Consider the following 24,845-nt stretch of genomic DNA (forward strand, 5'->3'; position numbering starts at 1 on the left):
CTAGTTGTCAATTAAGACCATACTGAGGAGTACTAAATCTGCCTTTAAAAAATTTAATTTGTTTGTGAGTCAAAGTATGGAATCATCCAAGATTCGGGCAGTCTGAATCAGTTAATAGTACAACTCATTCCTGGCAGTCTCGTAATAATAAATAGAAATAGTTGTGACTTGTAATTGACCAAGCGCAAGGGAAGGCATGGCTGCTTCCAACTCGCATAGCCCTCGCACCGTTGAAGAGATCTTCAAAGACTTCTCCGCCCGTCACTCCGCCGTCCTCCGTGCCCTCACCAACGGTATACCGATACCTCTTTCCTTCTACTAATCATTCTTTTTTTTAAAAAAAAAAAAAAAATTTAATTGATTGATTCTGTCTCAGATGTGGAGGATTTTTACTCACAGTGCGATCCAGAGAGAGACAACTTGTGTTTGTATGGACATCCAAATGACTCTTGGGAAGTTGCTGTCCCTGCTGAGGAAGTTCCCCCTGAGTTACCCGAACCGGTTTTAGGTATCAATTTTGCAAGGGATGGGATGGAGCGAAGAGATTGGTTGTCTTTGGTTGCTATGCACACTGATTCTTGGCTCCTCTCTGTCGCTTTCTACTTTGGTGCTCGCCTTAACAGAAACGAAAGGTATCATCGAAACAACCCCACATTTTTTTTTCGGTCTGATTCAATTCTAGTAGTCGAAGGGGAGCCTTGGCGTTACTGCTAAAGTTGCTTCCGGATTCGAGCCTTGGAAATAGCCTCTTGCAGAAATGTGCGTACAATAGAGCCCTTGTGGTCTAGCCCTTCCTTGGACCCCGCGCATAGCGGGAACTTAGTGCACTAGGCTGCCTTTTTCGATTCTAGTAGTCGTAGTAGAAATCCTTCGATTAATATGTATAAATGATTAATTAAGAACCTAGTAAAATGTTTTTTTATTTTATAGAATCCAGAATCCATAAACTCAAAATCGTAGCTCAACCACTGTATGTTACTAAATGAAAGCAAGAAGGAAAGATAAAAATATATAGGGGAGCTGGTTGACTGTTGGCCCCTAAAAAGACATTTTCTTGTTGGTTAAATGTGTAACCGAGCCGTTAAGAACCGCTAACCGATTAACGGATAATCGATAACAAATATCTTATCGGTTCAGTTAACGGTTTAGCATGTTTACAAACCGATAACCGTTAGCCAAACCGATAACATATAAAATCGAACCGAACCAACTGATTACCAACCCTACTCTAGTTGTACTTGGGAACTTGTTCCTTACCTCCAAGTAAATCTACTATTGGTTAACGGTGGATTTATGCAATTAAACTTGGGTCGGATTATAAAAATTGATCAACTTAAGGCACGTAGTTCCCAAAGGTTATACTCCAAGAACTTTTTTTTTTTTTTATCCATGGCTCTGTTCGCCATTGAACTCTTATCAATTGGACATCAATAACTTTTCTCCACAGTGATCTTAAGTATGAAGTTTTTATGGAGCAATCACCTATTGTTGTTGCTCAAGAGAAGTCTTGTTGTCTTGTGTGCTTGCTGCATTTGCTCTGTATGGTTTGAAACAGTATCATCGAGCATGATTTGGTAAGTTCAGCACGATTATTCAAGAGTTTGATCAGTATCTATTCTATCGACATTCTGCACCAAATTTGTGTATTTATTTGATAGTTTAGGTTGGTGATATAGTTATCACGGGCAATGAACATGATCAGGATGATATAACTAAGTTGAAGTAGAATCTCTTTAAGCACTCCCAAACTAATGATCTAGGCAGATTGAAGTGTTTTATAGGCATCGAGTCTCTCAGTCCAAATTAGGAAGCGTAAGTATGCTTTAGACGTTCTGGAGTAGACAAAAATGGCAGATTGTAGACTCATTGATAATCCCAGGGATACGAATACTTACCTCCTCTTAGGTTAGGGAGCCCTTTAATGACCTAGAAGGTATAAGCAGTTGGTTGGTAAATTGAATTACCTCACAGTGACTTGGCCTTACATTGCCTATCCACTGAGGTTGTAAGTCAGTTTATTTTATAGACTCCCCCGTGTGATAGCTATTGGGATGTATTCATATTCTCTGATACATAAAATCAGCTCTAGTCAAAGGATTACTCTTCGAGGATCGAGGTTATGAGAAATTTTTGGATACATAGAGACAGATTAAGCAAGATCACTTTCTGATAGATCCATTTCTGGATATTATATTCTTGTGGAGTTAACTTAGTGTTTTGTAAATGTAAGAAATAGAATGTGGTTGCTTGGTCTATTGCAAATACATAATGATGGGCAACGATTGTTGGCAACTTGCGGACTAGTTTGGGTGAAACAGTTGCTCAAAGAATTGAAGTTCGGAGGTCAAACCATAAAGTCAAACCCGAGCCCCGAGGTCAAACTCCCAACTTTATTACGATGCCACTTTACCCATAATCCCCCGAGTTCAAATTTATAATCAAAACTTAATTCCGATAATCAAATCCTCAAATTACCCTCCTAGGCTTAGGTCCAAAACCCCCAAATTTCTACTTTGAATGCATGATTTAGGCGTAAAATTAAGTACATAATCATTGTAATTAATCAAATACGAGTTGAAATAACTTACCCAACAGTTTTTAATGAAACTTATCCTTTGAACTGAGACCCCAATATTCAAAAGTGTCGAAATAACCAAATTTCCCGAAACTACCAGCTTTTATACTACAGTTCAGTTGCAATTGCGACACCCAGATCGCAAAAGCGGAACCGCAAAAGCACCCAATCTGTTGCAATTGGGGAAGTCCCCCATGCCCTGACCCTTTGCAAAAGCGGCAATTGGGTCGCAAAAAAATGATGCACCAGCAGGAAAAAATAAATTCAGCAATAACTGAAATGGAAATCCTTGCCCAAAACTCACCTAAACCCCTCAGGTCCTAACCTGAACCTCTCAACCAAGTTCCAAACAGTAAATATGACTTGTACAAGCTCCCAAACATGAAATTAAGCGTTTAAACGCAAAATTAAAGATCTGGTTGTTACACGTACAATGATTGACAAAGCAAATGAAGGGCTAGGGATAAAAAACTTGAGGGTCCAGAATAAAAGTTTATTGTTTATGACTAAATGATTAAGTTCTGAGCAACAGATGGACCTACGGACAAGTTAGTAGAGGAAAATATGATATGGATGATTATAGTGTCCTCTTCCATCACATATTTACATGTGTTGGCATTAAGAAGCATATCGGAAGTTTCTCGGATGAGTACTATACCACAAGTTGTTGAAACTGAAGGTGACTGACTGTAAAAGATAAGTTTCTGATCCGATTTCTGGAAAGAAGCTTCCTGTGGAAAGATGCATTTCTAGATCTGTACTACCTTGCAGTTAATTAGGAGGCTAAAATAGCTGTTATACAAGTGGAGTGTTACGGTCCCCTGTTATGGATAGAGTAATGGAACAATGTAAGACAAAATAAGAGTTAACGTAGAGAGAATTTGGAGAAGAGGGTTTCTTTTTCCGACCTATGGTGCTGGTTCGTTTAGAGAGAACCTGCAATCTCTTGAGTTGAAGTACTCAAAAACTGGAATAATTTTCTGCATATATGTCATGGCATAAACATAGAGTTTAAATACAATACTGATAAGATAACTACCCCTAGAAACTAGGACATGTTTTCCTAACATCACTGGAATGAGAAACTGCAAATAACTACTACAAAGATTAACTACTGGAAATAACTACTACTGTAAACTATTGGGAGACCAAGGACTGCTAACGTTACTCCCCTCCTTCGAATCGCGCTTGTCATCAAGCACTAAGTGTGGAGAGTACTAGTATTTCCCTCTTTTTCAGCAAGTTCTTCCTCATCTTCAATGAAATCAATCTAGAATAATTTGTTGCACTGATGGGCTCGAGTGAATAGTTCGTCATGGTTGAAACAGAGTCCCTTAAGCCGTCTTTTAACCATCTCTGGTCAATATCTTCACAAATCTGGCGGGTTGTTGAGGTGAGAAATCCGTCTTTGGTCTACAGGCATCTAACAATTGCAAACAAAAGGGTTGTTCCTTGGGTTCATAAAGTCGGGAAATACTTATCACCGTAGCCAAATTTGGAGGATTATGCAACTCTACCTCAATTGCTATGTAATCAGCAAGACCACTAATGTAAAGTTCAATTTTCTGCGCTTGTGTAAGGGTACCAGCCCGCGAAACCAATTGCTCAAACTTTTCTTGGTAATCTGCCACAGATCCAATTTGGTGTAACTTAGCCAATTCCCCCAACTTTTGACTTCTAATTGGTGGTCCAAAACGAAGGTTGCATTGACGTTTGAACTCATGCAAAGAGCATTGAGGCATATCTTTCTCTAGTTGAAGAAACTAGAGTTGTGCAATTCCTTCCAAATGAAAAGAAGCAAGTCCAATATTTTTTTTTTCTTCTGGTGTTTGCTGATGTCGAGAGAAATGCTCGCACCTGTTCAGCCATCCCAAGGGTCCTCGTGGCTGCCAAATCATGGAAAATCCAACTTTGTATACTGAGGAATGAAGGAATTTCCGCTAGTTTCTGAGCCTGAACCTGCAACAACTGCTTTACCTTTCCAACCTTAGTTCTGATTGGTATTTTCAGTTGATTCAGAATGGGCCTTTGAATTTGCTAAATCCTTTGTGAGTGTTGTGAGAAATTATGGGAAAAATATATTATTAAATTGTGTATCTATAACATTACATTAATTACTATTTATAGGCATTATATCCCAATCCTTTTCCATGTAGGATACTATATACAAACCCTTTCCTATTCATATTCTAACACTCCCCCTCAAGCTGGTGCATACAAGTCATATGTACCGAGCTTGTTACAAATGTAACTAATACGAGGACCAGGGACTTGGTGAAAATATCTGCAAACTGATCAATTGACTTCATAAATTTTGTAACAATATCTCTGGAGAGTATCTTTTCTCTGACAAAGTGGCAGTCGATCTCAATGTGCTTAGTCCTCTCATGAAATACCGGATGTGATGTGATATGAAGGGCCCCTTTGTTATCACACACAAGTTCCATGTGACTGATTTCTCCAAATTTTAGTTCTCTGAGTAACTGTTTAATCCAAACTAGCTCACAAGTTGCTACGACCATTGTTCGATATTCTGATTCTGCACTAGATCGAGAAACCACGTTCTGTTTCTTACTCTTCCAGGATACCAAATTACATCCTACTAAAACACAATATCTATGAGAAGGTGATCCTGCTCAATCAATGTCTGTATAACCAACGATCTGCTCATGGCCTCGATCCTCGAAAAGTAGTCCTTTGCCAGGAGCCGACTTTATATATCGTAGAATGCGGACATATGCATCCCAATGACTATCACAAAGAGAATCCATAAACCGACTTACAACACTCACAGGAAAAGAAATGTCATCACTGTGAGATAATTCAACTTACCAACCAGACACCTATATCTCTGATCACTGAGTGACTCCCTCTGTCCTGAAGGAGTTTAGCATTCGGATCCATAGGAGTATTTGTGGGTCTACATCCCATCATCCTTGTCTCCTCAACAATGTCTAAGGCATACTTGCGTTGCGAAATAACAATACCTGACCTGGATTGGGCAACTTCAATACCAAGAAAATACTTCAGTCTGCCGACATCTTTAGTCCGGAAATGCTGAAAGAGATGTTGCTTTAAATTAGTGATACCATCTTGATCATTGCCAGTTATAACGATATCATTAACATAAACCACCAAATAATTACACAGATCTGAAGCGGAATGTCGATAAAAACACGCAGTGATGTTTCACCGCGAGTCATGCCAAACTCCCGAATTATCGTATTAATTTACCAAACCAAAGCTCGAGGAGATTGTTTCGCATCATAAAGTGACCGACGCAACCGACACACCGTATTAGACTCCCACGTGCAACAAAACCAGGTGGTTGCTACATAGAAACTTCATTATCAAGATCATCGTGGAGAAAAGCATTCTTAATATCCAACTGATAAAGAGGCCAATGACGGACAACAACCATGGATAGAAAAAGACGGACATATGCTATTTAGCCACGGGAGAGAGAGTGTCGCTGTAATCAAGTCCAAATATCTGTGTATACCCCTTTGTAACAAGACGAGCCTTAAGCCGATCAACTTGGCCATCCAGACCAACTTTGACAGCATAAACCCAATGACAACCAATAGTAGATTTACATGAAGATAGAGGAACAAGCTCCCAAGTACCGCTCGCATCTAAAGCAGACATCTCATCAATCATAGCTTGTCGCCATCCTGGATGAGAAAGTGCTTCACCTGTAGACTTAGGGACGGAGACAGAGGACAATGATGATATAAAGACATAATGGGATGAAGATAGACGATGATAACTTAAAAGGGTATAACGGGGGTTAGCATTACGAGTGGACTGTATACCTTTTCGAAGTGCAATCGGTTGATTAGAAGGAGACAAGTCCGTAATAGGGGGTGGTCCGGTGCAGGACATGAATCTTCTGGGCCCGATGCTGGACGTGTACGACGATGATAAGTCGAGAGTGGCAGCCTTGCGGAGAGCACGTGATAATGTAAGGATTCTTCAAAAATCGGCATGGGTAAGACTGATGGCGCTGTGGATGGAGATGTAGAAGTAACAGTAGGTTCCTCAAATGTCAGTATAGGTAAGACCTCAGATATGTCAGAATGATCAGTAGAAAATGTAAAGTAAGGTCGAGACTCAAAGAATGTGACATCAGCTGACATATTTGTACCGATGAAGATCAGTGAGTAGCAACGATACCCTTTTTGAACCCGAGAATAACCAAGAAAGACACATTTGAGGGCACGAGAGGCTAATTTATCTTTCCCGGGGGTTAAGTTATGAACAAGACATGTGTTCCCAAAGATACGAGGGGGAAGAGAGTATAAAGGTGACTGAGGAAACACTATTGAATAAGGAATTTGATTCTTAATGGAAGATGAGGGCATCCGATTAATTAAATAGCAAGATGTGAGAACTACATCGCCCCCAAAAACGCAGTGGAACATGGGACTGAATGAGAAGAGTGAGAGCAATCACAATGAGGTGCCTATTCTTCCTATCTGCTACCCGCCATTCTGCTGAGGAGTGTATGGACAAGATGTCTGATGAATAATTCCATGGTGAGTCATAAATTGCTGAAACTGGGAGGAAAAATATTCTAAGGCATTATCACTACGAAATGTACGAATAGAGACACCAAATTGATTTTGTATTTCATCACAAAAACTCTAGAATATAGAAAGCAACTCAGAATGATCTTCCATTAAGAAAATCCAAGTACATCTTGAATAATCATCAATGAAACTAACAAAATAACGAAATCCTAAGGTTGAACTGACTCTACTAGGACCCCAAATATCAGAATGGACTAAGGAAAAAATAGACTCTCCACGACTCTCAACGCTATGTGGAAAGGTAGTGCAAGTATGTTTCCCAAGTTGACATGGCTCACAATCTAATTTGGACAGACTAGACAAACTAGGCACCATCTTTTGTAGCTTGAACAAACTCGGATGTCCTAATCGTTTGTGAATTAAGTCCGGAGGATCTGTAACTAGACCTAGACCTGCTATGGAGGAATTAGGAGTGGAGGTAAGGTAGTAGAGGCCTTGTGATTCATATCCTACGCCAATCGTCTGTCCCGTACTGCGGTCTTGCATAATAAAAGAATCATCAAGAAGTATTATGGCACAATTTAAGGCACGAGTCAAACGACTGACCGATGCAAGATTAAAAGGACAACCAGGGACATAAAGAACAAAATTTAGAGTGACGAGAGGATATGTGATTAGCTTGTTCAACTCCTTTTACTTTTTTTTGGATCCCATTGGCTAAAGTAATAGCAGGAAGAGACGGCGAATAATCGATATTCGACAAAAGTGATTTATCACCAGAGATATGATTAGAAGCGTCGGAGGCTACAACCCATGATCCAAGGGTATTAGACTGTGCGGCTGAGGCTACTTGTGGAGATGTCTGCTTCCTTGCTTGATACTGAAGGAACTCGATATATTCCTCATCAGATAAATAAACTCGCTTATTACCCGTAGTGTCAGCCTGAGCAATATGAGCATTCTCAGGTGGTCGACCATGCAAAACATAGCATACTTCACGAGTGTGCACAAGCCTATTACAATAACTACACTTAGGTTGAGATCTGCATACTTCACGAGTGTGTCCAAGCCTATTACAATAATTGCACTTAGGTCGAGATCTTCCAAACCGACCTCCTCCTCGTCGATTCTTCATAGATTATGATGTTCGGTTTCAAGATCTCCTCATAAAGGGTTCTGAAGTAATCATAGGACTTGAATTTCCAACTCCCATATTTTTGGAATTAAAAACATCAAAGACATGGCTCAAACGTCAAGAAAATTTGACCAAAAAGAAAACACCAAACTTCCGCCTTAAAAAGAGACTCACTGGGGTGATGAAAACACAATTCCAGAAGCTGAAACAGGGTTGCAGCTTCGCCGGAAAATTGATCTGTTGCCGGGAAATTATATTTGACCACCGGAAAGTGTTTGAAATTAGGAAAAAATTTATATGGGTAGGATCGGAATGATGGCATGACCCTACTGGAAAAAATAATTCGCCGGAGAAGTGACTGGAAAGAGCCTCACGTGCCGGCGCGTGGATCTGACGCACTAGCCTGAGCTAACACTTTGATCAGCGCGTGGCGGCGCGTGAATGGGTGTTTGCCGGAGCTGCTGATAGGGTTTTGGTCGGAAGGGACTGACCTTCCTCGTGGTTGTGTTGGAATTTGCGCAACACTACTGGAAAGTAATTTTGACGTGGGCAGCTATGTTGTCACTTGAAAATTTGCACAGTGACTTTTTTCTTTCGCGGAAATTGCTGGAAATTTGCACAACAATTATTTTTTCATTAAAGCTCTGATACCATGTGAGAAATTATGGAAAATATATTATTGAATTGTGTATCTACAACATTACATCAATTCCTATTTATAGGCACCATGTCCCAATCCTTTTCCACGTAGGATACCATACACAAATCCTATTCCTATTCATATTCTAACAAGTGCATCCAAACGGGCATTTATGGCTTGCTGTCTGGCTAAATTGGCTGCACGTTCTCTCTAGAACAAGTTCACCAATTCTGCTAGTTGGTGTTGAATTTGATCTCCCATATCTCCCGTCTTTGATACCAAGTTGTTATGGTCCCCTGTTAAGGATCGAGTAATGGGATGATGTAAGACAAAATTAGAGTTAACGTAGAGAGAATTAGGAGAAGAGTGTTTCTTTTTCCAACCTATGGTGCTGGTTCGTTAAGAGAGAACCTGCAATCTCGAGTTGAAGTACTCAAAAGCTGGAATAATTTTCTGCATATATTTCATGGCATAAATATAGAGTTTAAATACAATACTAATAAGGTAACTACCCCTAGAAATGAGGACATGTTTTCCTAACATTACTGGAATGAGAAACTGCAAATAACTACTACAAAGAAACTGCAAATAACTACTTCTGTAAACTATTGGGAGACCAATGACTGCTAACATGGAGATGGCTGGGATAAAAGGTTGACAAGGAATTTTTAAGATTGGGAGGTAAAAAATATAAGTCAATTCTTCAGAATGCTAGAAAGCTTTAAGTAACAAACCTCAGCACAAGCATGGATGAGACAACTCAGTGCAATGGTTAATTTTCTTATATTCCTTGGTGATCGTTTGGGAAAGTAGGTCGTGTCGAGGATAAACTGTAGCTAGCAAGTCATTTTATTTCAGTTTATTCAATGAGACCACTTTGGTAGTTTCCTAATTAGATTTATAAATGAATTGATTAGGAAGTAAGGAGGATGTCAAGTTCTTAGTTATTTCATGCTATAATATCCTAAATTATAAGTGACAGGGATATAGTGGCCGTAGACACTAATTTGGAGAAGTAAAGCTCCCCCAAAAAGTGAGTTGTTTTGCTTTTATAACAACTTGCAAGGCATGTTTCACTTAAGAAATCTTTAGGAAAGGAATTCAATTTGTGTAATAAATGTTACATGTGCGATACTTGGAGTCTAAGTTACACGGACTCGGGTGCGGGTATCTGATACGGGTACGGATTCGAGTGTCGGATTCGGCAAAATTTAAATTTTAAGATTCGGGGGTGCGTATCCAGTTATGGATATGGGTGCGGGGATTTGGGGGGTGCGTATCCAGTTATAATGTATTTCAAGTATTTCGATAGTTCAATATTAGTTATTGCTCCTAAATTAATTTTAATTAATATAAATTAAGTGCTCTTAAATTCTCTCATTCTTGATATATTTATCTAAAATGGTCGATTATTCTTCTTTGTCATTTTTCTAAGTTATTTCAATTCATTATCAAATTACATAACTGAAATTATATAATAAATACTATAAGTTACAATAGTTAATAATTTAAATTATTTAAACGGCATATGAAAAAATATGTTCCAAGAATAATCCGTTGTATAAAGGGGTCAATTTTATTATGTACAACAAGTAAATTTGTCCGTGCTTTTGTGCGATTAAAAATATAAATTAATTATCAAAAAAATGACATGCTAATAATTAATTTAGAAATTATCCCTATATTATATGAGAAAGAAACATTTATAAATAGCATAATTAGGTGTCTTTCATTTTGTGTCACAAGTAGCATATAATGGAAAATAAAGGGGATAAAAATAGCATACATGGAGAATAAAGGGGTCAATTTTGTATGTTAATACAATTAAGACTTTAAGAGTCGTAATTCTAGCTTCTACACGTCTCCTCCAGCTGCAAGCCTGTAGCTTTTAAGTGGTCTTCTTCAAATTCTCCAAACTTCCTTTTCAAGCTTTTACAGAGCAAAGTTACCCTCTAGGTCGTCTCTTTCACGGTCTCTTCGTTCTTTGCTCAAGATAGAAAGAGAAAGCCATTCAAGGCCGGAAACAAACCCTCCATCTATATCACTGCTTATCTGTGCCATCCGCACCCAACACAACCTTGTATTTTCTTGGTTTATATGAAACATGAAGCAGCAAAAATGAGATAAAAGTACTATAATATTGAAGGTATGTCATTTTACTTATCTTAAATCTATTTTATTTTTAATTTTGAGAAATCAAAATCTCAAATTTTCCTCCCAAATTTGTCGACGGACTCCGGTCAAAGTATCCGGAGTTAGTTGACCGTATCCCGGACGTTTGCCGTTCCCGCACCCGCACCCAACTCGTGTCAAGACGGAACGGCACCTAAACTAGCGAGTTCGTGCAACTTAGATGAGACAAAAACACAGTTTTTGTTGCAGTTTTAGTTGGTGTATCTGGAGTATACTATTTGAATCTTTTCTGGTGCAGTGCACTATGCCAAAATACCGTGGAAGGTGTTCGGGAATGCTAGAACGGGCAGAGAATTGAGTCTGTGAAAGGTTTGTTGATCATGCCCCTTGTATTGATAAAATGGAAGATTTTGGGTGGAGGAGCATAAATACAGGAGCTTTGTTGGAAAATATGGACCTGCTCATAGCGAAAAATGTAGATGTCTAAAATTTTTGGTCTCTTGGTATACGGAGACCAATATAGATTATGTTGAATATTTCATGAACTTCACCGGCTTCGTAGTTAAAAAGGAGTAACAGTACCAGCCTTTGGTACAAACACCACTTTTTTGGTGCTAAAAATTGAACAGAATCTTTATTTCAAAGGGGAGCCTTGAAGCAACAGCAAAGTTGTCTCCGTATGACCTATAGGTCACGGGTTCGAGCCGTGGAAGCAGTTACTAATGTTTGCATTAGGGTAGACTGTCTATATTACACCCCTTGGGGTGCGGCCCTTCCCGTAACCTGCTAACTAGGTATGCTTTGTGCACCGGGCTACCCTTTTTAATCTTTATTTATAAGAGAAGAGGGAAAACAATACATCGGGGTTTTAAAATGTCTGTCCAAAAAGGGTAATGAAGCCCCAATACTGGACATCTCTCTTTAACGGCCAATAGTAGATGTGCCATCTATTGAGGGAGATAAGAATTTTCTGCTGAACCAGCATTCTAACTTTCTTGTTAGGCCGTATAGCCTAATAGACACATGTACTTGCACAAATTTGTTATCCCGGCCCTTAACTCCATGGGGTTTCATCCAAACACCTGAACCTATTCAAAACTTGTATTTTAAACCCCTTTGAAGGTTGACTGACCTTACGTGGCATTTCTTTTGCTTAGTCGATGAAGTGCATGATTACATGTTCTTAAAAGCAAGTGCTTGTATTGATTTTGATTAAAAGATATTAAAATTGAGAAAAAAAATACTAAAACATAAGAGAATAAGAAAAAATATATTATAAGTTTATTTTTAAACAAATTCCCCTCTCCCCATTCTTCTTCCTTCCCTTTCCCCACCCTTCCCATAGCCCTCTCCTAGTTTCTCCTTTCTTTCCTCCATTTCTTTTTCTTCCCCCCTCTCCCCATTCTTCTTCCCCTTCCCGTGAACCGTCATGAGAATGGTATCTTCGCTATACCCAATTAATTTAACTTCCTTCATAATCAATATTTTGATTTTAGAAAATCCAATACTAATTTTTAGCTTTTGATTCATGATGTTTTTTTTTTTGAGACTGGTAACATGTATATTTATATATGTATATATTAAACCTGCACCATGACAGTGCAGCCATACTTACAAAACCCCACCATGCTTAGGACTACTGCTTCACAAGGAACCTATCATATCAACTAGTGATTCAGCCTCCTCTACATAGTTTCTTTACACCAAAAGTGAAACAAAATGACACAATTCATCTTGATTTTCTGCACAGAATTGCATTTGTCTTCAAAAACTCTATTGTTCCTCTCCTTCCAAATTATCCACCAAATAACTGCTGGGACAAGTTTCCACCAACTCTTTTGTCTTACTGCTCCCCCATTATAGTTCCAGCACTTCAATAGCTCACAGCTGTTTGCCGGCATAGTCCAACTTAGTCCTACCATGTTCAAGAAAAATTGCCACAATTGTATAGTGAAAGGACAATGTATAAATAAATGGGAGTTACTTTCTCTGGCTGCATCACACAGAACACATCTAGTACATAGATGAAAACCCCTTCTCCTTAAGTTTTCCTGGGTGAGACATGCTTCTCTTGCTACCAGCCAAGAGAAACATGAAACCTTATACGGGGCCTTAGTCTTCCAAATGGATTTCCATGGCCACTGATCGGATTGTGTATATTGCCTAAGCTGATAATTGTATGCTGATTTGACAGTAAAAACACCATTATTGCCATGGTTCCAGTACAAAGAATCCTCCGATGCTTTAAAACCTTGAAATTGTTCCAAGGTCTTGAATAATTCCACAGCTCTTTCCAATTCCCAATCATGTAGTAATCTTCTGAAAGTAATATTCCATCCATGTACTCCTTTAGCTGATTCAAGTTTTGCATCTGGTAGAGTAACAATATTATAGAACTCAGGAAACAAATCTTTTAAGGATCCATGCCCAAGCCAGTTGTCATGCCACAAGAGAATTTTCCTTCCATTGCCCACTTTTATACTAATATTTTCAGCCAGAGATGGCCACAATGATCTAATAGCTTTCCAAACACCAACTCCAAAGGGGCTATTAACTGTATTAGAGCACCACTCTTCTTCTTGGCCATATTTATCATGTACAAACCTCCTCCATAATGCATTGGCCTCCATGTTATATCTCCACAACCACTTCATAAGTAAGCTTTGATTATGGATTTTGAGATCCCTAATGCCAAGTCCTCCATCCTTCTCACTGGTGATGAGGCAGTCCCATTTAACCAAATGGATTGCTTTCCTTTCTTTGTTGCCTTGCCAAATGAAATTTCTCCTCAATGAATCTATTCTTTTCAGAACATTAGATGGGATAGGAAACAGAGACATGACTTATGTGGGGAGGGCATCCAGTACACTGTTGACTAAAATGACTCTGCCGCCCAATGATAAATACTGCCCCTTCCAACTAGCAAGCCTCTTTTCACACCTTTCCAAAACACCATTCCAAATTTCCAGAGCTTTACTTTTTGCACCCAAGGAGAGTCCTAGGTAAATGGTGGGTAAGGCTCCCACCTCACACCCTAGAATTTCTGCTAGCACTTGAATATTATCCACTTTATTGACTGGAAACAAAGTACTCTTATTCCAGTTAACATGTAGCCCTGATACTGCTTCAAAAATCACCAAAATAGACCTCAAATATTCCACCTGGCTGATATCTGCATCACAAAAAACCAGTGAATCATCTGCATATAGTAAATGTGTGATCTCAGTGCCATTGTTCCCCCCAACTGCAGCTCTAAACCCCTTCACAACACTCCTGTCCTTTGCTACCTGAAACATCTGATTTACACCCTCCATGGCAATGAGAAAGAGGAAAGGTGAAAGAGGGTCACCCTGCCTCAAACCTCTTTCTGAGGCAAAAAAACCTTCTGGTGAACCATTTACCAAAACTGAAAATTTTACTGTCTTTATGCAAAAAGAAATCCATTTAATCCACTTCACCCCAAAACCCATGTCTTTTAGAACTTTAAGTAGATAGTTCCAATTAACATGGTCATATGCCTTCTCAATATCAAGTTTGCATAATATGCCTGCTTTCTGTCCTTTAAGTCTAGAATCAACACATTCATTTGCTAACAAAGCTGCATCCATAATTTGTCTGCCTCTTATGAAAGCCATTTGGTGTCCGTTTACCAACTTATTGATCACTCTCTTAAGCCTCTCTGTGAGCAACTTAGAGATGATTTTATACACACTCCCAATCAGGCTAATGGGTCTGAAGTCTTTTAGTCTCTTGGCACCATTCTTCTTAGGGATTAATGCAATATAAGTTGCATTAAAGCTCTTTTCAAAGAATTCACTTCTATGGAAATTCCTAACAGTGATCATCAGATCCTCTTTCACAATCTCCCAGCAGCAATGGAAAAATCCCATAGAATAGCCATCTGGACCCGGAGCTTTGTCAGCTGCACATGATTTCAGACAGTCGAGCGCTTCTTGTTCTTCAAAGTCTCTCTGTAGCCAAACATTTTCCTCTTCAGTAACTCTGAACTCTCCTTGTAGATTGAAGCTAGGTCTCCAAGATTCTGTCTCAGTGTAAAGTCTCCGATAGAAATCCACAATTTCCCCTTAATTATTTGTGGATCAGTGATGGTATCTCCCTCCACTTCTAGACTGTCAATGTGGTTGTACCTCTTATGGCAATTAGCCATCCTCTGAAAGAACTTAGTGTTCTTATCCCCTTGCTTCAGCCATAGAATTCGAGATCTTTGTCTCCATGAGATTTCCTCATTTTTTGCCACTTCATGAAACTCCATTTGTAAACTTGCTTTCAAAAGTAGTTCATCTTCTGTTAAGGTTCTTTGCTCCTGTATGGAATCCATAGAGTTGATTTTGTATAGGATATCTGCTTTCTTGACCTTCAGATTCCCCCCATTTAAAGCACTCCACTCCTTCAGTTTTGATTTCAGGAACCTCAGTTTACAGGCCAGAATATAATCTGGTCTACCTGATTCTTCACAAGATGTCCACCATTCCTTCACCCTTTCCTTGAAACCAGCAACCTCCATCCACCAATTCTCAAATTTAAAATATGACTTTGAGAAATCCCATTCTCCACATTTCAATGATATAGGGGAATGATCAGAGATAATCCTTGGTAAAACAGATTGTTTAATCATGCTGAACTTTTCATCCCATTCCACAGAATGCAAAAATCTATCGATTCTTGAGGAACATTCATAATTATCACCCCTGAACCAAGTGTATTTTCCACCTAGCAGAGGAGGATCCACAAGTTCAAGGTCTTCAATGATTCTAGAGAAATCCTTCATAGCTCTAGATAAAACAGTGCAATTCCTTCTTTCAGTAGGGAACCTGGTGGTGTTAAAATCCCCACACACTACCCAGGCTCCTTCGCATGCCCCTCTAGTTCCTGCTAGTTCCATCCAAAGCTCCTTTCTTTCTTTTCTGCAATTAGGAGCATAAACCCCAGTTAACACCCAGCTGCAATTGTCCAATCTAGAACAGAGTTTACAGGAAATAGAGGAAAAACCAAAATTGATTAATTCCCCTGTCCAAACCCTTTTATCCCACATGATAAGAATCCCTCCACTTCTACCATTGGCCTCCAAACCCACGTAATCTGCCCATCTATTACTGAATAAATGCTTAACTACTTCCCCATAATCCCCCTCCATTTTGGTTTCCTGGGAACAATATATGTCAGCCCTCCAATCGAGTATTAGAGATTTGATCACCCTTCTCTTGTCGAGATCGTTTAATCCCCTCACATTCTACGAGATAATGTGTACTTTCATCGGGAAACATTGCTAGCTTCCCTCCCCCCAGTCCTTGGCTCACCATCTTTGTATTTGACTCCGAATTCCAGAAGATTCTTCACTTCATTCTGACCCCTAGGTTTAGGAGATGAAGGTTTGGTCTTGCTGAGGGTTTCCTATATTCTTTTATCCAGCTTCAAGAATAAGGCCCATATTTCATCTTCATACCCCTCAGTTTCCACACCCAGTTGTTTACTAAACTTCAATATATTTTGTTGCACCCTTAAAATTGTCTCCCCCTCAACTGCCTACACTTGTACATCCAAAGGTTGAATGTCCTCAATTGTCAACTGCTCCAACTGTTGAAATTGGTCCATCTGTGAGCAATTTCCCTCTGTGATATTTGTGACCAAGTCCCTGGATCCTTGATCATCATCACTGTTGTCATCTTCTCCATGAAATCGAGCTAATTGAGGTTTGCGTGTGCAATCGATCTCAGGATCGTGTATATACTCCTGTCGCACTGCTACTGCCAGCTGTAATTTTTTTGAGATGAGACAGTCCGAGGTTTCTTCAGCTTCTGGGTTAAGAGGATCGAGATAAATGGGCTGCTCTAATCGATTGGGAATACAGCAGACTGGTCCCATATCTTTCTTTAGGGACTTGGGCTTTAATGAAAAGCCCAACAGAGAACTCTTTTTCCCATAGGTTTCGAAATTTGCTTCCTCTGGTATTTTCAGTTGGGTCAGCCCACTATCGTTAGAAGGCCCAATATCCTTCCTTTTTAAAATATCATTGACCAGCTCTCCCTCACGTGCCGTCTCCTGCTCCCAAGAAGATCTGCTGCGATTTTTGCCCTTTTCGGCACCCACGTGCTCTGGGAAGTCAACTTTGCAGCTGTCAACCCTATTATGGGAGTTGGATCTCTCTATTACCCAACGGTCTGTCACCAGTTTCCGACCATCTTCTCCGGCAACCACCCTCGCCGGCGTCTCGCTCCAGATAGGTATGATGAAAAATAAACCCTTTTCTTCTATTATTACTTCTGTAGGTACATTCCTGCCCCCTCCTTTTATCTTCAACCTAGCCCATTTGAGATGATTCTTAAGGGATGTTTCTTCCTCTGTTTGTAGCCATCCACCGCATTGGTCTCCAATAGCTTTGAAGGTTTTCTCTGACCAGAGATGAAGCGGAAGCCCCATAGCTCTGATCCAAGTCCCATGTTGCTCCTGAATATCAGTGCTACATCCGGCAACCGGCGACCACCATTCCAGAAAGATTTTCTCCTTTTTCCAAGTCCAAACACCCTGCAATACATGTTCCGCCATATGTTTGTTTGGAAACTCAAAGAGGAAGAAAGATTCTGCCATTTCGTAGATGTTCACTCCGAAAGCGTTCTTCCAAGTCGAGACGACCCATCGTCTTAGATCAGAAAGCGTTGGTGTCTCCTTCAAATCTCTTCTAAAATGGCCAACTACACATCTTGCCAGTAGCCCATTCTCAGCGGAATCATCATCTCGTTCCACATCAATTTTATTGTTGCGAGTATTGACCATTGCGTCCTTTTGATCATTTGCCTACCACTTGCTAGCTCTGACAGTAGCCGCATATGTGATTTTGGGTTCAACCTTCCTGGGAATGTTTGTAATAAATGGACTTTTGTCTTCCTTCATGAATCTGATAATCTTAAATGCAATATCCTTCCATCCAGCATTGAATGTGACTTCTGGTAGTATAATAACAGCTCTGTTGTCTCCCTGTACTGAGACAATAGAGATAAATCTGCCATGTTTGTTGCTCTTCCTTGAGCAAAAATATAAGGAATTTTGCTCCTTATTTTTCCACCTTCTCGACTGCGTTCCGTTGTCTCCCGAGGCTTCCTGAAGGACATAGCATATCCACTCCATTATCTTGCCGTTGAAGGTGGTTCTACGCATCAAATTACGGCTTCTTTCCGCCCAATCAAACCATAGTTCCGACCTTGATTTAAGTCTAGTGATATCATAAGACTTAAACCCTGCTGTAAAATACATTCTATTCTCCCCCATTAAAGAAAGTCCAAGAAACCAAGAGAAAAAAAAAATCTTGAAGAGTGAGAAAGGAAAAGAGAAGTAAGAAAGAAAAGAGAGAGGAAAAATTTCAGCGTTCACAGTAGGTGAAAGCTGAGCTACCAGACAGATCAAATTCAGGCCTTCATTCATGATGTGCTCGCTGGATTTTATACCAGATGGTGGTTTTAGAAAAATATGGTTGTTTTGCAATTACATATGGATGAAGTCGGTTTGGGGGGTGGGTAGGTCTGCGATTGTGGTGGTTGCTAGAGAAAGATATGTGAATGGTAGAGGGGAGGAGCAATGTTTGCTCAATCGGTGCATATACAATGTCTATTAGGCTGTTCAGCCTTCTTTTTAACGAGGCTGGACCTTCAGTTTGTGTGCCCGCATAGTAAGCTCGTTCTGTATTTGCAAGTTTAAACTTGTGCATTCTCCAAGTTAAGAGTTGATTCTTTTGTTTCTGCGAAAAGGAGATGTCAGAGATTTTTGATTCTCCAAATAATAACTAAAGTAACATGTTACCTTCTCAAAAAAAAATAAAAAAATAATAACTAAAGTAACCTTCACTCAAATTTTTGTGTAGAAAGTCTGTCACGACCCAAATTTGGAAAGGCCGTGACTGGCACTATGTAGAAAGCATGTCAGGACCCAAATTTGGAATTGCCGTGACCAACACTTAACGAGCATCTACCCCGCCAAGCAAACCGGTTTCCATTCTACACATGAAAACGTAATTTAATGAAGTATACTAATCCATATGATAGCAACCGAATTGTATCAACATCATAATGACAAGAAATCATAGTCCCTTGACTAGTCATGGAGCATTTATAGTAATTGAATACAAAGTTTCAAGGGCACAACCCCAAAACATAACTGAAAATAAAATAGAAACTCTAGCCTCCACAGACAAAGTGGACGGCTCACCTCAACAGGTACGATAGAGCAGTCTGTACGTCCTCAAGTATCTGAAGTAGTGCCAGCCGTACTAGTATCTGCAAGGAGCAGTACTTATTGAGCCACAAGGACCTAGAAAGATCATCGACCTATCCCCAATCATACCCTTAGAGCAAGTCTTATGAAACAGTAATACAAATGAATCGTATATGCATGATCACGATCCGTGTGTACATAATAGTATAATTACAATAATGCTCATGATATGCACTTGTCATGATCTCTGCATTTGGCAGCGCCAGCTCGTTGCTGGTCGTCTTACGCAATTAGGGTCAAATTTCAAGCCTTCAAATTTGGGTGTTCCTTGCCACTACAGATACAAGTGAGCAGTCATTTGCTGCTGTGTTTTTTTCTCTCACGAAATCACCAAGCAAAACTTGGTTTCAACAAAAAACCCTTTATGATGGTCTAATTATGACCCCTGTTCAGCTGCCCCTTATGCTATCACATTATGGGACTTGGTTTTATTTACGGGAATCGTCTTTCTTTTCTTTTCTTTTTTTGACCAAAGATCTGATCAAGTACGCATCTTCTCATAATAGGTTTTTGCTTTAAACAATACCAAGCAACCAACATGGCTCACTTATTCTTTTCAACTTCCTTGTTAATAATGTAAGAAGGTCTTCAAATAAGTATCATTCTCAAACATTCTTTTAAGAAAACATTATTGTCAAAAAAAAAAAAAAAAAAATTATCTAGAAGCCACGAAATCCCATCCCGTTCAACCATTTTTAAAAATTGGTAATTGACGACCTTAAACCATATATTTATTCCTCAAAGTCATCACATAAAGTTGATCATATAGCTTCTTATCACATCTCAATTTGAAAAGCTCATATGTATATGTATGTGTGTGTGTGTGTGTTCTGTGTGTCTACATACATATATATATGTGTGTGTGTGTGTTTATGTGTCTATATATATATGTGTGTGTGTGTGTGAGTGTATCCCATGAAAACTACGAAAGACTACTTAAAAAAATAACTCAATGGTCTGTTCCAATGGCTTCAACTTACTTACACATGTGTAATAATATTTACATGAATTTCACAAAATCTAAAGATAATTAAATCGAGCCATGGGAGCATTATAGAGTGTAGGAAATATGTTCACGAAAATTTACAGGGCGTAACATTCTCCCTCGCTTAAAAGGCATTTGTGCTCGAATGGTAAATAAACCAAATTCATGGCAAGAGGGGTGTGGACACTTTGCCTTTACATTTACAATTACATATGCCTCTTGTAGGTCGATTTGTTATGTTGTGCAGACTCTTCAAAATCCTTGTCGCACCTGTGTCAACACGACATGGGTGTGGGTGTGTGGTGGGATCCACACCAGATTTGGTCAACTAATCTTGGGTACTTTGACTACATCTATGACCGAGAAGGATAGATTGATTGTGTATTTGATTTGATTTTGTAGGTTTACGTCATAGTCATACATGTATAGTTATATAAAGTATAAGAATGCTTTGTTATTTCGCGAGATACCTTATGAATTAAATTTTAAGTGCTAATAAAGATTAAATTTTATTAAATTTAGTTCAATACCTATAATTAATCAAATGTATACTTTATACATCTATCTTCATAATGCTTATTTATAGTATTTTGCCATGGCTCCTTTGCTTTCATCAATTCTTGTCTGACTTTTTTTTTTGTCCTGCTTTCTCTTGAGCCGGGTCTTTCGGAAACAGCCTCCTACCTCCCAAGTTAGGGGTACGGTCTGTCTACACTCTACCCTCCTCAGACCCCCTTGTGGGATTACACTGGGTATGTTCTTTTTTTTTTTTTTTTTTTTGGTAAAGTAATCAGATGTCATTAGTAAAGCATCAAGAAGATGCAAGGTTACAGGTGGGCAAAAGAAGCTGCTTCAATCAAAACGGGAAGCAAACTTGGACAAAAAACCTGTAAAACAGCCAAAAGGAATCCTGCCTAATGTACTAAGCTAAGCTAAAGACAGGGAACTAACAAAATCCAAAAAAGTATCCACACTGTTTACACGGGTAAGAAAATGCCAACTAAATAAGCACTCTAAACATCTAGCCTTGAGAGTACTAATAGGAGTTGAGATTTCATCAAAGCATCTGCTATTTCTCTCCTTCCAGAGACACCAAAAATAACTGTGGGGATCATTCTCCAGATTTTTGATGGTTTTTCCAGGTATGTTGTTGTTGTTGTTGTTGTATACTTTATATATCATAATCATTTATTGGTCGTATCTTAGCACCTGTGTCCACACTTGGATCCGTTCCCCTATATCCTGAAAGTTATGTGATGAAGAGTCCGACCACTAGATCCGCATCTGTATCGGGCACCCACACCCGAGTTCGAGCAACATTGTCGATTTGAACAACTCTTTTGAATAGGGCCGCCTTGATGTGACGGATGTTTGAAGCATCTCATAAATCTTCTTTAATGGTAGCTAAACATTAGACATGTGAACCTTTTTCAGCTGACGGTTGTGTGTATCACATAGGGAGAACCTTACCCATAGCAAGTCCCTCGAGCCTCCCCGAAACAAAGAGAGACTTCACTTGTTCCACCTTCCCTGGACGAGTATCGAATTTCTGCAGTCTCCCCTATAACTGGACTCATGCCATTTTAATACGTATCTCAAATCAACAACGTCCAACAAAATAATATAGTCCAGCATATACTATACAACAAGGCAACTCCATATCATCAATCACATCCAAACGGGGCACCAGGCGGCCCCTTACCATCGTGCAGTAGTTACAAATAAAGAGCATATACACCAACATAGCTCGAACGCTTCAACATTCTCATATCGAGTCTAATAGCTGTCTTTGATTACCATTTTGAGAAAGTAGAGAAATATATTATGGTTTGTAATAACTGTTATTTAACCGAGAAAACCACTGTTGAGGGAAGCTTATGATGGTTCACCGTTTGTTCCTTTATTTCTCTTTGCACTTAATGCGCGCACGTGGTAACTTGTCATAATATACCATCTCAATTTCATACACCCACGAGAGTGGATGTAGCTTTCATTGTCTTAACTGTGTTGTTTCACATGTAAACAATTCAAGTAGCTTATTCTCGAACATGCGTCCATCGAGGATGAGTAGATTAAGATAACTTAAAAGTCTCGATCTCTTAATTTGTTTTCCATTTTATTCCGTTTTATACTTGACCTCTTATCTTCATTCTTATGTTTCATCCAATAGACTTCACAGACAAGCTGAAACTAATTTACTATAGTACTTTCACTGCTCATTTCGGTACAAATTTACCGTTCACATCTAGTGTCGCTTTTGGTCTCCCACCTCGTGATAAGTGGTAAGGACTAGCAATTTATTTATCCAATGGCATAGAAGTACTTTGTGGCCAAAACTCAGGAAAGGATCGCGATATCTTCAAATTCTGATACAATGCTTCATGGCCAGAAATACTCGAGCGAAGCTAGAATTTACAGGTTGTCCCTGCACTTTCTAGTGGATAGTTCTCTAACAACTTGTTCTTTATTGATTTTAAGACCTCGACATTGACGGAGACACATTCTTTCTTGGTAATTTGTATTAAATGAATCAAAATTCCCAAACAGTTCTTTTCCAACATTTATAAAATTGTAGGCTATATGAAGATCGTTAAATTTAAAGTTGTCATCCTCCAAAAATAACTTATCTAGGTACCTTCGTTTAAACTATTGAAATTCGTGCATGTGTTCAGATTCACATATGAAACATGCTTTAGGGATGCATATGAGTTGTCCATCTTGACTAAGTTAGTGCTAGTTTACATGACAACAAATCGATACATCTGTAACGCTCGCGATAATGACGTTGTCACCCCCTTACACAGATGAACTTGTGAGTACATCGCAGGATTCTAAAATATCTGTATCCATTCTTACACAAGGGCCACTAAAAACCTCTTCCGTTCTCTTTTTCTAGTTGACATGATCCTCTGTCTAGTTTCTTGAACCAGCCTTGAGACCTTTCCTTAAATTAAAAGAGCAAGTAAATTGTCAAGTATTCCTATATTTTTCGTAGGGTCGAAATAGACTCTAAAAATTCATAACTTTATAGGTGAACTTCTCGATTTGTCAATACTTTTATATTATCCTCTCGATCACCGTTACTTGAATTGGAAAATGATTTCCTCAGACTTCATGTCTCATCGCATCTGAGTATCTACACATTTCTCAAGTGCTAGTCATGTTATGTGCATCATTTACCAACCTTCTCACCGTAACCGATCGTTCACTTTTGGGCTATGTTACTTTGACTCTCCAAAAATGCTGCCACACCCGTGCCGAATCTTTCAAGATGCACTGCTTTTGAAGGATCCAACATGCACTCATCGGCATTTTTGAAAAGTCTGAGCAACATAGCTTGTGGGCTGGACGTGCTGTCTAGTGGATTGGTCGAGGTGGCACGAGTTGGTTTACACAACCGGGAAAAAGAGAACTGAGAAATCTGCAGAAGCTGCTCACCCCAATTAATCTGAAATGGTTCTAGAACCTCCACTGAACCTTTTCATTTGGTCTATATGGACCTCTATTCCAATACATCATTAATGATGATTAAGAATTTTGGAAATGCATTAGCCTAAGTAAGCTCGTCCTCTATTAATAAAGATACGCAATCAGAAATTTACTGTAATAGCCCATGTTTGATGGTTGTACTAGATCAATATAATGTGATGTTTCATTTTTCTGGCTATAGTAGTTTGCATTCTCAGCAGTCTTCAAGATTTACTGTGCAAACCATCTACTTTTGTTTTCATGAATTTAACTGATTGTGCCTAACTATATCTTCTATCATTTCTTTTGCTGGTGTTCTTTTGCTAAACAGGAGTCGTATGTTTACCCTGATAAATGATCTGCCCACTGTCTTTGAAGTCGTGACAGGGAGGAAGCCTTTGAAGGACAAGCCTAGTGTTGATAGTGGAAAGAAAACAAAGAACAACGCAAAGGTATTCTATTAAATCATTTATCTTTGTGGGTCATCCTATTCGTATATAACTTTGGTTACGTGCTTACTTGCAGAGAGAAAAACAAACTAAAGCAAATCAAAGGCTACATGAGGAGAGTGATGATGAGGATGAAGGGAAGGAAGAAGAGCACGAAGAAACTCTATGTGGAAGTTGTGGAACAAATGGCAACGAAGACGAGTTCTGGATTGGCTGTGATATATGTGAAAGGTGGTATCATGGCAAGTGCGTGAAAATAACACCTGCAAAGGCTCAAAGTATCAAGGAATACAGATGTCCCTCTTGCAGCAATAAAAGGGCAAAACATATCTAGGAAGTGTTGAGTCATGTTAGCATAAACTAAAGGGTGCGTAATCTGCAGATGACCCCCCTGACCTGCACAACTCCCATTCTGCAGCCCCTTACTGTGTCTTACATATACTCTGCAGCCCCTTACTGTGTCTTACATATACTCTTGTCTCCTTTTTTTCCTTTTCTTAAAAGTGTTTTCTGTTTCTTGTTAGTTTACAGATGTAGCTTTATATCAGGAGTGATAAAATCAAGTTCCTTGTAACAGTTGGCATGTTTAGTTCCTTTTTCGTACAACTCTTCGATTGAAAAATGCTGTTTTCTTCCTTATTTTCA

The 24,845-nt window shown here is 39.2% G+C and overlaps 1 protein-coding gene across 2 annotated transcripts; it reads left to right on the top strand.

Moving 5' to 3' along the window:
* The first annotated feature begins 45 nt into the window (after nt 1-45).
* LOC132054228 (PHD finger protein ALFIN-LIKE 2-like) lies at nt 46-24,845 on the top strand. Of its 2 annotated transcripts, none has more exons than XM_059446277.1 (4): nt 46-293; nt 377-632; nt 24,083-24,203; nt 24,254-24,845. In XM_059446277.1, the coding sequence occupies exons 1-4, from the start codon at nt 197-199 to the stop codon at nt 24,452-24,454; spliced, it is 675 nt and encodes a 224-aa protein (XP_059302260.1). In that variant the 5' UTR covers nt 46-196; the 3' UTR covers nt 24,455-24,845. The 2 variants fall into 2 exon arrangements, with proteins under 2 accessions (XP_059302260.1, XP_059302258.1); XM_059446275.1 differs by having other exon boundaries at nt 24,277-24,845.

This window comes from Lycium ferocissimum, chromosome 1 (assembly GCF_029784015.1).
Source record: "Lycium ferocissimum isolate CSIRO_LF1 chromosome 1, AGI_CSIRO_Lferr_CH_V1, whole genome shotgun sequence".
In the NCBI taxonomy this organism is placed as follows: Eukaryota; Viridiplantae; Streptophyta; class Magnoliopsida; order Solanales; family Solanaceae; genus Lycium; species Lycium ferocissimum.